The sequence below is a fragment of the Microcaecilia unicolor genome, chromosome 10 (assembly GCF_901765095.1).
Source record: "Microcaecilia unicolor chromosome 10, aMicUni1.1, whole genome shotgun sequence".
Classification (NCBI taxonomy): Eukaryota; Metazoa; Chordata; class Amphibia; order Gymnophiona; family Siphonopidae; genus Microcaecilia; species Microcaecilia unicolor.
Window position 1 is genome coordinate 37292549 of NC_044040.1, and position 13824 is coordinate 37306372.

A 13824-nucleotide genomic window follows, 5' to 3' on the forward strand; every position below is an offset into this window, starting at 1 on the left:
TAGTGTCTAAGTGGAGTAGAGGAGTGGCCTAGTGGTTAGAGCACTGGTCTTGCAATCCAGAGGTGGCTGGTTCAAATCCCACTGCTGCTCCTTGAGATCTTGGGCAAGTCACTTAACCCTCCATTGCCTCAGGTACAAACTTAAATTGTGAGCCCTCCTGGGACAGAGAAATATCCAGTGTACCTGAATGTAACTCACCTTGAGCTAGTACTGAAAAAGGTGTGAGCAAAATCTAAATAAATATTTGGGATTCTACATGGAATGTTGGTACTATGTGAGATTCTGTTGCTACTATTTGAGATTCTACATGGAATGTTGCTGTTGCTACTATTGGAGATTCTGGAATGTTGCTACTAGGTGAGATTCTACATGGAATGAATGTTGCTATTCTACTAGCAACATTCCATGTAGAAGCCTGCCCTTGCAGATCAGCAACGCGGCCACGCAGGCTTCTGTTTCTGTGAGTCTGACGTCCTGCACGTATGTGCAGGACATCAGACTCACAGAAACAGAAGCCTGCACGGCCACATTGCTGATCTGCAAGGGCAGGCGTCTACATGGAATGTTGCTAGTGGAGGAGTGGCCTAGTGGTTAGAGCACCGGTCTTGCAATACAGAGGTGGCCAGTTCAAATTCCACTGCTGCTCCTTGTGATCTTGGGTAAGTCACTTAACCCTTCATTGCCTCAGGTACAAACTTAAATTGTGAGCCCTCCTGGGACAGAGAAATATCCAGTGTACCTGAATGTAACTCACCTTGAGCTACTACTGAAAAAAGTGTGAGCAAAATCTAAATAAATAAATAAGTGCCACAGCGTCTAAGTGCAAGGGGGACATATACATAGGTGGAGAATAGACAGACCATGGCCATGTCTCCCTGTTACGCAAATAGTTTACAGAACACTATTAATTACGTGTGTCACTTAGGAACACCAACGTATGCCTGCCCTTGTCATGGCAAAACAGGGCACACCTAAACATATGTGCACCAATGCTGATATTCTACAGCGGAATCTTGGCTATAGGCAGGCTAGAAATTTTAATAAATAAATTATAGAATTTGGGCTAAGCACATGGCATCGGGGCACCTAACCCAAGACACCAATTTATAAAATTGCCATAGTAGATGATGGTAGATAAAGACATGCACAGTTCATCCAGTCTGCTCAACAAGATAAACTCATAGTGTAAGGTATGATGTGATAAACTCAAAGCGTAAGGTATGATGCCAGCATTATTATTTTGGATTATGCACTAAATCGCTCCATCACACTCTCTACTACTACTACTATAAATCATTTCTATAGCGCTACCAGTCGTACGCAGCGCTTCACAATTGAACATGAAGAAAAGACAGTCCCTGCTCAAAGAGCTTACAATCTAAATCAGGACAGACAGACAGGGCCAATAAGGGTAGGACAGACAGAAGGACACATAGGGAAAGGGACTATTGAAGAGAGGAAGACAGAAGGACATATAGGGAAAGGGACTACTGAAGAGAGGAAGACAAGATAAAGGTTACGAGCAAGTGACAAGTTAGGAGTCAAAAGCGGCATCAAACAGGTAGGTCTTTAGCCTGGATTTGAAGGCGGCCAGGGATGGAGCTAGACGTAACTCTCTACAAAGCTCTGATCATGGAAAACATCTTCTTTGTAATAGAGGGATGAACATCAAGCTGGGCAGAAGTCATGGGTGTAGCTCTTTGGGGGGGGGGGGCACAGCAATATCCTCCCCCACCCAACCACGCAGTGCCAGGAATGAGGTGCCAGCTCTGACTTCACACTCCTGCAGTGACAATAGCAAAGTACATAAGTTCAGCACACAGCCTACAAGTTGTAAGGGTCCCATTAAGGCCCTGTCCCCTTGCAGGAGGAGAAGAGGTCAGGAAGAGGGTCTGTGCAGCTCACAGGACTCAAGATGAAATTTCTGTACTGTGAGAAGATTTAAGGCATCGCTGCCCTGAGCTCCTGATTAGCCAAGTAGGAAGGGAGTGTGGAAATGGGAAATATGGACAGAAAAGGTGGGGGCAGAGGATGGAAAGGAAATAGAGAACAAGAAGGGCAAGGGAAATGGGACTTGATATACCGCCTTTCTGAGGTTTTTGCAACTACATTCAAAGTGGTTTTACATATATTCAGGTACTTATTTTGTACCAGGGGCAATGGAGGGTTAAGTGACTTGCCCAGAGTCACAAGAAGCTGCAGTGGGAACCGAACTCAGTTCCCCAGGATCACATGCGTGCAGGACGTCAGACTCACAGAAACAGAAGCCTGTGTGGCCGCATTGCTGATCTGCAAGGGCAGGCTTCTACATGGAAGATTGCTAGTGGAATAGCAACATTAACATTCCATGTAGAATCTCCAATGGTAGCAACAGAATCTCAACATTCCGTTTAGAATCTCAAATATGGAAAGGGAAATGGGACTTGATATACCGCCTTTCTGAGGTTTTTGCAACTACATTCAAAGTGGTTTTACATATATTCAGGTACTTATTTTGTACCAGGGGCAAAGGAGGGTTAAGTGACTTGCCCAGAGTAACGAAGAGCTGCAGTGGGAATCGAGCTCAGTTCCCCAGGATCAAAGTCCACTGCATTAACCACTAGGCTAAGGCAGCAGGGCAGGGAAATGAAGGCATTACAGACCTGGTGGGACAGAGAAGGGATAAGTAGAGAAGAAGCAGAAAATGCTGGGTAGAGAGAGGGAGAGATACAGCAGAGCACAAGCTGGGGAGAAGTGCTAGGGTCAGGGAACCGAAGCAGCAAGGGAAGAGCACAGAGGTCAGGAGAGTGCTCCAGTGGGAAGGGGAAACCTGATCGTGCTATCCCCCAGTATTAAAATATTCTTGTCAGGCGTGTTTCAGACACTACCGTTAACATAAACACTCAAAAGCTTCCTTACGCATCAGGAATTCTCGGATTTGCTTGATGAGGTTTCTCAGATCCTCGTTGCTTTTGTCCACTTTCTCCTTTGTGGCGTTGGTTTTCAGGAGAACTTCTTGGGCACTTTGCTTTGCTTCATCTGCTCTCGCTCTGGATTCAGATACCTGGTGGAAGTGTCCAATGGTAGAGGTGTGTATGGAAAATCATTTTGTTACTGCTTTCTGTTTATTCTGCTTCATTTTGAAAAGCACATAATTTCATTTATTTAGCGTATGTTCATTTTTACAACATGCACTAAATTTTGAAAAGCATGTGCTAAAAGGCTTTAGCAAGTGCTAAAATGACAAATGAGAAGTCACTATTTTCAGATGGGAAAACACAAAAAAAAAACAATTTAGGAGGCATGAATGTTTCCAGATTGTTTTAAAAGGACAGTACAACCTTCTTAAATGGTCACACTGCTTTGTAACCTTAGGCACATTTTTAAAGGACTAAAATGCACAGTCCCAGGAAAAGGAATGCCTTTACAGTCACAGCTGCAAACTTGATTCTTTAGATTCCAGATGACTATCACATATATAATAGAAACAACCCTCCTACCCACTTTCCACAGAGGCTTAAAGACACATCTGTCTGGATAGTTACGCAAGGAACGACTTTTTAAAGACCACAAATGCACTGTTCTATTGTCTGAGCTTGCCTCTTAGATCAAGCTGCAAAATGTTTCTTCTAAAGATTCTTTCCCTTCAGCTAAGCAACACTGAACATCTACATCAAAAGTTGTTACCATTTTGGAGAGTTGCTCGACTTCAGCCAGAGCACTCAGGATTTCTCGGTCAAAGTTCATGGCCTTTTGCAAAGCATCTTGGGCCGTGGTCACCAAGCCGCCGCAGCCGGGTCCTCCGCACTTTTTGCCCCCGTCTTCTGTCCTGCAGTTCAAGCCTCCGCATTCGGTGTTGGCACACGAAGCCCCCAGAGGAGTCCCACAGGTCTGATGCAATACAGTTTTGTTAATATACAACCCAACACTATGTTCCAGTGAGCTAACGACAGAGACTGTGCTTCACAGAACATGGGATGATTTCACATGCTCTCTCATATACAGTATTCTGTAACATCTGCCCAAATAATCCTAAATGTTTTTGTCTACTTTTGCATCACTTATAACTTGTTTGTTGATCTATTTCTGCAGGAAAACACTATCCAACCATTAACTTATTTCTTTTAGACTTTGGGATGGATCAAAACAGACAGACTATTGCTGCAAAGACCATCAATCCACTTTCCCTACGTACTGCAGTATCATAGGTCTTAGTTTATCTACAATATAGCTATACATTCCCACTGTGAAGCATCCTGTATGCATGCCCTGTGTTTCCTTGATACGGCTTCTATCCCTTACACCTGCCAGGGAGATAAATTTACACGATAATAACTTGGGGAAAATAAGATTAGTATACAATTATTCTGAACTACGAATTTGAAGGCTTTAGGACTCTGGTTGGCTGATGAGTGTTTTAGAATATTAGTGGACCTCAGCAGGATTAAGAAAAGTTGCTTTAATTTGCATAGCTTTGCTGCTGCAGGCCCAGGAAACTGCATGCTTTATAGCCCCCGCTTCAATTACTCGTGTTGTTTTTTTTTTTGCTGTGGTGCAATCACAAAGCTACACAAACTGAAGAGACACGGCCGTCCATGCGAAGTTTTGAATAATAATGTGCAGTACTTTTCTTTATTTTTGGAGGGTTTATTATCGGACTTTCATGCTCAAATATATTGAAATATATTGGTTTTTTTTATTTTTGTTGTACACCTCCCTGTAGTTAACCAGAAAAGACAAATGTATAAAATTTAATAAACTATAATGAAATGAAATCACACCAGGTTTGTTCCTGATAAGGTCCTTTAAATCGGCAAATGTCAGCAGTGTACGAAGACCATATAGAACCAAGGTAAGAATTATCAGAGGATTTTGTTGTACTTTATAGTTTAGTATGACTTGCTAGACAGCTCTAGCTGGCAAGACAGTACAGAGCAGTGTAAAAACTAAAAATTAAAAGAAAAGGAAAAAGAACTCCATTTCAAACAGGAAAGTTTAACAGTCACACCAAGATAGATAAGGGGGAGGGGGACAGATAAATAAAAGAGTAGAGGAAGGCCTCCGACTGAGGAATCCAAATCAGCTGATCAGTCTGGTCCCTCGAATGCATGATTAAAAAGCCAAGGGGTATGTTTACTAAAGTGCGTTAGCGTTTCTAAAGCGCCTTTAAATTTAAGACACATTAAATGCTAACGCGCCTACACATTTCTATGGGCGCATTAGCGTTTAATGTGCGTAAACCATTTACGAACGTTAACAACGCTAACGCATCCATAGCTCACCTTAGTAAACAAAGGCGCAAGTCTTTAAAGAAGACAAAAATTTTTAAAGGAGGATTCAGAGTGCAGGGAGGGGGGGGGGGGGGGGGGGGAAGGTTATTCTAAATGCGAGTGGTGCACCGTGCCTAGTAGGTTCATAATGTGCTGCTTTGGGACTAGGAAGGACCAAAACTGTACTGGTCTTTAATTCAAACATGGTCTTCGAAGCCCACGTACAAACGCCGTAGATTTTAGTGCATGCCAAAAAAAGACCCCTAAAACATTTGGTGCATTCTAACATGCAAAATCAAAATAAAGTTTTTAGATGAAAACAACACTAAACTAATCAACAAATGTCATTTTTCCCCCCCAGTGTTCTTGCAAATGACTAAGATCCCTACAACACTGTTAAACAAACCTCTGCTCTTCTGAGAAGATTCTAGTTTTCTCCAGGCCCAACACCGCACTTTTGCTAGGTCTGTCTTACCGGCAGCACCTTGCTCAAAAATGTCTGCTTTTAGCCATGCCATTGCAATGCAACTCTCAGAGTTACTATTTTAGGTTTTCCAACACAATTCTCCACAAGAAGTACTTTCTTACTTTTTCAGCAACTGTAGATAGATCCAGACTTTGCAGCTTGCCAGCAAGTTCATCCAAGAGGCGTGACTGGTCCTCCTGCTCCTCCTTGAACTGGACCTCGTTTTCAAGTATTAAATCTTCCACCTTTTGGCGTGTTGCGGCAGACTGGGCTACCAAGCCATCTGGGCTCACAGAAGAGAAATTGGCCCTTGCTTCTGCTTCTAAAGACATCTGAAAATATTTGCTGATGCTGTCCATTGCCCCTACAAAAAGAAGAGGAAACTGCTTAGCAATTTCTATTTTGTCAGCACCATCAATGTCAGGATGACAGGGTGAGGTCAGGGACGGATAGTGATGTGCAGTTTATAAAGTAATGAAGAATCTGCTCTGTAAGTATGCTACAAAATACACAGACCCAGGATAAATTTATAAGAAATTTCACAGCCCAGAGAAATTTGCTGGTGGGGTCCCCAACCCCTGCCAGCCAAAGCCTTCTTCAGCGCCGGTCTCCGGCACGCCGCATTCCCTGCCCTGTGCTCTTTCTTCCTCCTGACGTCCTGCACGTTCCTTTAAGTGAAACGGAGCATGCTCAGTTTCACTTAAAGGAGCGTGCACAGGATGTCGGCAAGAAGAAAAATCAGGGCAGCGAATGCAGTGGCGCCGGAGACCGATGCTGAACAAGGCTTCGGCTGGCAGGGGTTGGGGACCCCACCAGCAAAACCAGGCGCCCAGATGAAATTTGGGGGGGGAGGCCCAGGCCAGCAAAGGTATTTGCTATTGTGGGGTGCGGCGGGGGGAGTGGCAAGGCGGTGAGGGGGGCAAGGCGGCAGGGCGGAACACTAAAATGTACCCCCCACCTCAGGTTCTGGCCCCCTCCCACCGCGAGGTCTGGGTACATCCCTGCTATCAAAGGTACTTTACATACAAAACACTCAAGATAAGTAAAATCCTCCCGATTGCCCATTAACCCAATCAGTTGTTCGTACCAGTTTATTAATGGCCTCACACTGAAAACATATAAGACCCACTTGTTAAAAGCAGCAGACTGAGAATCAGTGAAACCAGGCTTCAAATCCCAGCTTATTGTGTTGGACAAGTTGTTTAACCCTCTGTTATCTCAGGTATGAAACTTAAATTGTAAGCCCTCTGGGGACAGGGAAGCGCCTATTCTACCCGACTGTAACTCGCCTTGAACTACCAGAGAAAAGAAGTGCGCTAAATGTCAATCAATAAGATAGATCAAGAGGCAGAGCATTGAAAAATGACACAGGCTTCCTGATGGGCAGCTGTGATCACTAATGATGATACGGCAGTGTAGCACAGAGATCTGAGTGGCAGACCATCCTTGCTGAACTGTGTTGTATTTAATACTGAACATCCATATTTCTTTCTCTATTTGTGAGAGCCACCTGGCTGTAAGAGCATATTTATTTATCTGGATTTTGCTCACACCTTTTACAGTAGTACCTCAAGGTGAGCTACATTCCCTGTAGGATTCACAATCTAATTTTGTAGATGAGGCAATGAAGGGTTTAAGTGACTTGCCCACGATCACAATGAGCAGCAGTGGGATTTGAACCAGGCTCCTCCCCCTGGAGGAGTGGCCTAGTGGTTAGGGTGGTGGACTTTGGTCCTGGGAAACTGAGGAACTGAGTTCAATTCCCACTTCAGGCACAGGCAGCTCCTTGTGACTCTGGGCAAGTCACTTAACCCTCCATTGCCCCATGTAAGCCGCATTGAGCCTGCCATGAGTGGGAAAGCGCGGGGTACAAATGTAACAAAAAAAATATATATATATATCAAGCCCAGTGCTCTAACCACAAGGCTACTCCTCCACTCCATATGTCCATCTCCTCCCTCAAACTTGGGAAACTCACCCCGGATGTCAGAGATTTTGATGAACTCCAGCTGTTCTCCCAACTTTTTCACCACATTCCCCAGCTTCTCTGCCTCAGCCTGCAAAGCGCTCAGTTCTCCTTCTGTCTGGTTATTCTCCACCTCTGCCAGGTTTTTCTCTACTTCGGCTATCTTTTCACTAACATCTGCTTTTAACTTCCTGTAAACAAAGCATTAAGTTACTCAAACCTTCTTGGGTATCTCTAGACACAGAAACATACACAAAGCAAACAAAACAAAACAAAACAAAACAAAAGACATTTTTCTAACATTTTTTGCAAGATTCTCTCAGACCACTCAGCCAGACTTCTTGAGGAGAAGGGCAAGGGTCACAGAAGAAACATTTTATTCCACATTTTTTAACTCAGGGAAACAAAAGTCTTCATTAACAGCTGCTCTGTGTAAGATTAACTTGAGGCAGATTCCAGGAGACTTGTGTAATGCTCATAAACCATGGTAACTGCATAAGTCATAATGTCAAATACGAAACACCAGACCAAATGTGCTCTGCAGCCTACACTACTTCTTTACATTAGTACAAACTCACAGAACAAAGACAACTTTAGATAACTGAAACAAGAGACCTTTTATCAAGTTCTGCTAATTTCTTTTTAACCAGCTCATGGCCAAAAGGCAATGAGTAAGTTAGCAGAAAGGGAAACAATAACCTTATATCACTGAACTCCATACTAAAAACCCACAACAGTCCTTACATTTTGGTTCTTCCAGAGAAGAAATACCAACTATATTGTTCCCCGAAAGCAAGATCTCATTTTGGAAAACTCCATGAGTGATATCATCTGAATTGACATTGGATTGCTTTATGGGTACCTTGAATTTACTATCATGTAAAACAGATTCTATTACTAGAGAATGTAGTAAAAGCAGTTAGCTTAGCGGGGTTTAAAAAAAAGGTAAAGGAAAAGTCCATAGACCATTATTAAAATGGACTTGGGGAAAATCTACTGCTTATTTCTAGGATAAGCAGCATAAAATGTATTGTACTTTTTTGGGATCTTGCCAGGTACTTGTGACCTGTATTGGCCACTGCTGGAAATAGGATTCTAGGCTTGATAGACCTTCGGTCTGTCCCAGTATGGCAATACTTATGTACCTATGGTTCAACCTGTGATGTTCTAATTAAGAAGTCAGGCACTAATTGAATTCTATCTATCTATCACCTTTATGGAAAAAAGATGCCCAAAGTTAAGTGCAGTATCATCAAGCATATAGAACCATAGCATATAAAACAATAAAACATACTCAGGTAAATGTAACAAGATATTAATATCAAGAATATTAAAGAAAATAAAAACATATTATCCTCATAATTCTATATAGCATGCCGTAAGTTAGGCAACAATTTTAGGCACTGAAACAGAAAGGTGCCCAAATTCTGAAAAAAGGGCAGTTAGACCCTATTCTGTAAGCTAGCACATAAGTGCTTTAACACATAACTGCAAAGGGGACGTGCCTGTGGGTGGGGCACGGGCGGATCACACAGTCAGGCACCAAACTTATAGAATACTCAAAGTTGGGCGCCTAGCTGCAGACTCTATTCTATAACGGAATCTGGGTGCCCAGATGCTATTATAAAATACTATCTTAGAGCACAAATTTTGGGTGCCTAATTTTTAGTGCCCCTTATAGAATTTCCCCCTATAGGGGTCATTATTTTAACAAGGTACCTATTTTCAGCCTATTCTATGAAGTCAATCAGGTGTCTATTGTAAGGAATATGCCGAAAGGAAGATATGTAAGGAATATGCCTAAAGGAAGAGGGACCCCAGCTACCCACCGGAGAAAAGAGAGCCGGAGGGTAGGAGGGAAGACCCTAGGGATGCTCAGGTTTTGCCCAAAAGGGACATAAAGATGGGAAACTACAACTCCCAGAAGGCCACAGGAGAGCTCCGGGGGAGGAGAAGTAGGGTGCAGAACCAAAAAGCTCCAGAAGAGGGCCGCCAGGGAAAAGGAAAAGCTGATTCTCCCACCTGGTGGAGGAGGTGGTGGAACCGGTGGCAGGAGAAGGAAAAGCAGCCTAGCAGAGTTAATGAAGAAAAGTGTAATCAGCTGGAAAAGGGGTGGGAGGAGGAGAAAATAGACTGGGCTACTGAAGAAGGGGGGGAGATGGAACCAGAGAGGATGGAGCAAGAGGAGGCTGAGCTGGTCTTAGACGAACCCATGGAGCTCGTGGCTATGGCTCAGCCAGCACTGGAGGTATAGGGGAGAGGCCTGGGTCAATGCGGGAGGAGGTCAGGAGAATAGAGACTGACCTAGAGGGTGGGACCCAAGGCTTTGAGCCCGCGCAAAGCCTAGCCCTATTGAACTGTGCTGCGAGAAGCCTGGCTGTACTTGGACTATGTTTGAAACAGCCTAGCTCCATTGAACTGTGCTGAGAGAAGCCTGGCTGTACTTGGACTGTGTTTGAAACAGCCTAGCTCCATTGAACTGTGCTGAGAGAAGCCTGGCTGTAATTGGACTGTGTTAGAAACAGCCGGACTTTATTGAGCTGTGCTGAGAGAAGCCTGGCTGTACTTGGACTGTGTTTGAAACAGCCTAGCTCCATTGAACTGTGCTGAGAGAAGCCTGGCTGTAATTGGACTGTGTTAGAAACAGCCGGACTTTATTGAGCTGTGCTGAGAGAAGCCTGGCTGTACTTGGACTGTGTTTGAAACAGCCTAGCTCCATTGAACTGTGCTGAGAGAAGCCTGGCTGTAATTGGACTGTGTTAGGAACAGCCGGACTTTATTGAGCTGTGCTGAGAGAAGCCTGGCTGTACTTGGACTGTGTTTGAAACAGCCTAGCTCCATTGAACTGTGCTGAGAGAAGCCTGGCTGTAATTGGACTGTGTTAGAAACAGCCTGACTTTATTGAGCTGTGCTGAGAGAAGCCTGGCTGTACTTGGACTGTGTTTGAAACAGCCTAGCTCCATTGAACTGTGCTGAGAGAAGCCTGGCTGTAATTGGACTGTGTTAGAAACAGCCGGACTTTATTGAGCTGTGCTGAGAGAAGCCTGGCTGTACTTGGACTGTGTTTGAAACAGCCTAGCTCCATTGAACTGTGCTGAGAGAAGCCTGGCTGTAATTGGACTGTGTTAGAAACAGCCTGACTTTATTGAGCTGTGCTGAGAGAAGCCGGGCTGTACTTGGACTGTGTTTGAAACAGCCTAGCTCCATTGAACTGTGCTGAGAGAAGCCTGGCTGTAATTGGACTGTGTTAGAAACAGCCTGACTTTATTGAGCTGTGCTGAGAGAAGCCTGGCTGTACTTGGACTGTGTTAGAAACAGCCTGACTTTATTGAGCTGTGCTGAGAGAAGCCTGGCTGTACTTGGACTGTGTTTGAAACAGCCTAGCTCCATTGAACTGTGCTGAGAGAAGCCTGGCTGTAATTGGACTGTGTTAGAAACAGCCTGACTTTATTGAGCTGTGCTGAGAGAAGCCTGGCTGTACTTGGACTGTGTTTGAAACAGCCTAGCTCCATTGAACTGTGCTGAGAGAAGCCTGGCTGTAATTGGACTGTGTTAGAAACAGCCTGACTTTATTGAGCTGTGCTGAGAGAACCCTGGCTGTAATTGGACTGGGTTTAAAACAGCCGAGGAGCTGTTGAAAAAAAGGGGGTTGGGTTGCCAATCCCAAAAACAGGCCCAAGAAAGAAGAAGAAACACATAAAGAGGAAAACAGAGAGCTCGGTGCTGGTGGTGAGGAGGCTTCACGGACTTAGCCAGTAGGAGCCTTGTTTACAAATGGTGGCAGTGGTGGGATCTTGCTGCAGGACCTGTCGCTAGAGGAGGCCGTGACCCGACTGGACGAGAAGCCCCACGAGAGGGCCAACGCTGAGAAAGGCGCAGACCCATCTTGGGTTCCGGTAAGCGGGCCTAACTGGGGGAGGGGGGGGGAGGTGTTAGAGGGATCAGAGAAAGAGTCCAACTTATGTGAGGTAATCGCACTTGGAGGTGGTTCTCTGTTGTTTTGTCCCTCCCCCCAGGTGGCAGTGCCAGTGCCGTGATGGACCCCAAGGAGATCTTCGGGTGGATGACTCTCCAGTTCCAAAAACAGCAGGAGCTGACGGCCAAGATAGTCGAGGACTCTCTGATGGCGGCCCGGGATCAGCAGCAACCAGTACTCAACATGCTACAAGACTTTTTCCAGAGAGGGGCTAATGTTCCCCGTGAGGGGGAAACCGGAGCAAATGGACACGGGCCCGGAGGAAGCGGTGCGGTAGGACATGTCTCCATGAATTCACTTAACTGGGGGAAGTTGTCCGAGCAGGATAATGTGGACGATTTTTTGACAGCATTTGAGAGGGTGGCTGGGGCGGCTGGGTGGCCACAAGAGCAGTGGGCCATGAGATTGGTGCCTTCTCTATCCGGGGAGGCTTTGGCAGCCTTTAGGGATTTGTCTCCGGAAGAGGCTGCCAACTATGGAAGGTTGAAAGAAGCTATCAAGGACAGATATGGACTCAGTACACAAGCTTACAGACGTAAGTTTAGAGCCACCAAATGGGAAAAGGGGACCCCCCCTAAAGCGGTAGCAAATAAGCTAATGGATTTAGTGAAAAAATGGTTGGAGCCCGAGCGACACAACCTGCACGAGGTACTGCAAGAATTAGTAGTGGAGCAATTCCTCCAGGGGCTGCCCGACGAAATTAGGGCCGAATTAATAAAGAGGGGATGTAAGACGGTAGAGGGGGTGACATCGGGTTTGGAATGTTACCTGGAAGCCCAGCAGTGGGGGGGACCAGAGCGGGAGGGAGGCAGGACTCGGGCGTTAGAAAAAGGGGGCCCGAAAGTTTCCCTAATTAAGCCGGAGACCCCCGCAGGGAGTAAAAAGACCGAGTTAGACGCCAGCCCGAGTAGAAAGGCTATTCCTTTTGGGAGCAAGGGGTGTTTTAAGTGTGGTAAGGTAGGCCATTTCAAAAAGGATTGCCAGTGGCGGGAGGGGTGGATCTCTCAGGTAGAAAAAGGAGTTAGGCCCAGGTACCTAACTCAAGTTAAGGTGGAGGGAGTACCCATCACTGCCATGTTAGACTCTGGGGCCGACCAATCCATGATCTCCTGGAGGCTGTGGCAACAGATAAGAAAGAGGAGGGCCCCGGGCAGGGAGACCTATGATGGAGGGGTGTCTATCCAATGTATTCATGGGGCCAGGACCCGTTATGCACTCCAGCGGGTCAACTTACAGGGGCCCACCGGAGAGCTAGAGCTGGCCATGGCCGTTCTACCCAGATTGCCGCATGAGATGATTTTAGGGAGGGATTGGCCACCATTTATAGAGTGTATGGGGGAGAGAAAAGTGTTGGTCACTACCAGGGCCCAGGCTCACCGCGAGGTAGACGAAGAGACAGAGGGAATAGGGGGGGGGTTTTCCTTTTCAGGGGGAGGTATTGGGCGAACCGGGCCGGGAAAAAAAAAAGGAAAGCCGTGAAAAAAAAGGAGCAGAAGGGTAGAAGGGAGGCTCTTCAGCGGGCACAGAGGGAGAGTTACCTGCCGGTGGCCCCGGAAGAATTGAGGGAGCAGTTTCCCCAATTTCATAGGGAGCAGGCCACGGACCCTACCTTAGAGTATGCCTGGGAAAGGGCGCGCCAGGGAGAAGGCCAGGTAGCTCCGGGGTTCCTGATAGAAGGGAACATCCTATATAGAAGGGTGCCAAATTGGGAGCACTCGGGCGGAGGGAAACAGCTGGTGATACCCCGAGCTTTTCGTCCGCTGGTGGTAAGGCTGGCCCACGACCACCCTCTGAGCGGACATAAGGGCTCCCAGGCCACCCTGACCCAAATATTGGCGAGGTTTTATTGGCCGGGCATATATGGGGAGGTGGAAAATACTGCAAGTCCTGCCCCAGATGTCAGAAGGTATCAGACAGATTCCCTCCTAAAGCCCCATTAAAGCCGCTGCCACGGGTAGAACAACCGGTGAGGAGAATAGCCATGGATATTGTGGGGCCAGTAACAAGGTCACAGAGAGGGTATCTCTATGTGTTAGTAGTTATGGACATGGCCACCAGGTATCCATGGGCCCTGCCCTTAAGGAACATTTCGGCCAAGGGTATTGCCTGGGAACTCATAAAAATTTTTTGTGAGGTAGGTTTTCCCCAAGAAGTTTTGACAGACTGG

At 46.0% G+C, this 13824-nt stretch overlaps 1 protein-coding gene across 1 annotated transcript in view; it reads right to left on the bottom strand.

Moving 5' to 3' along the window:
* LAMB4 (laminin subunit beta 4) overlaps positions 1–13824 on the bottom strand; it is a 304586-nt gene that overhangs the window by 16998 nt on the left and 273764 nt on the right. Inside the window, 4 exon segments of the mRNA XM_030216762.1 lie at positions 2899–3043; positions 3667–3870; positions 5838–6079; positions 7694–7883. Coding sequence (XP_030072622.1) covers positions 2899–3043; positions 3667–3870; positions 5838–6079; positions 7694–7883 — 781 coding nt within the window.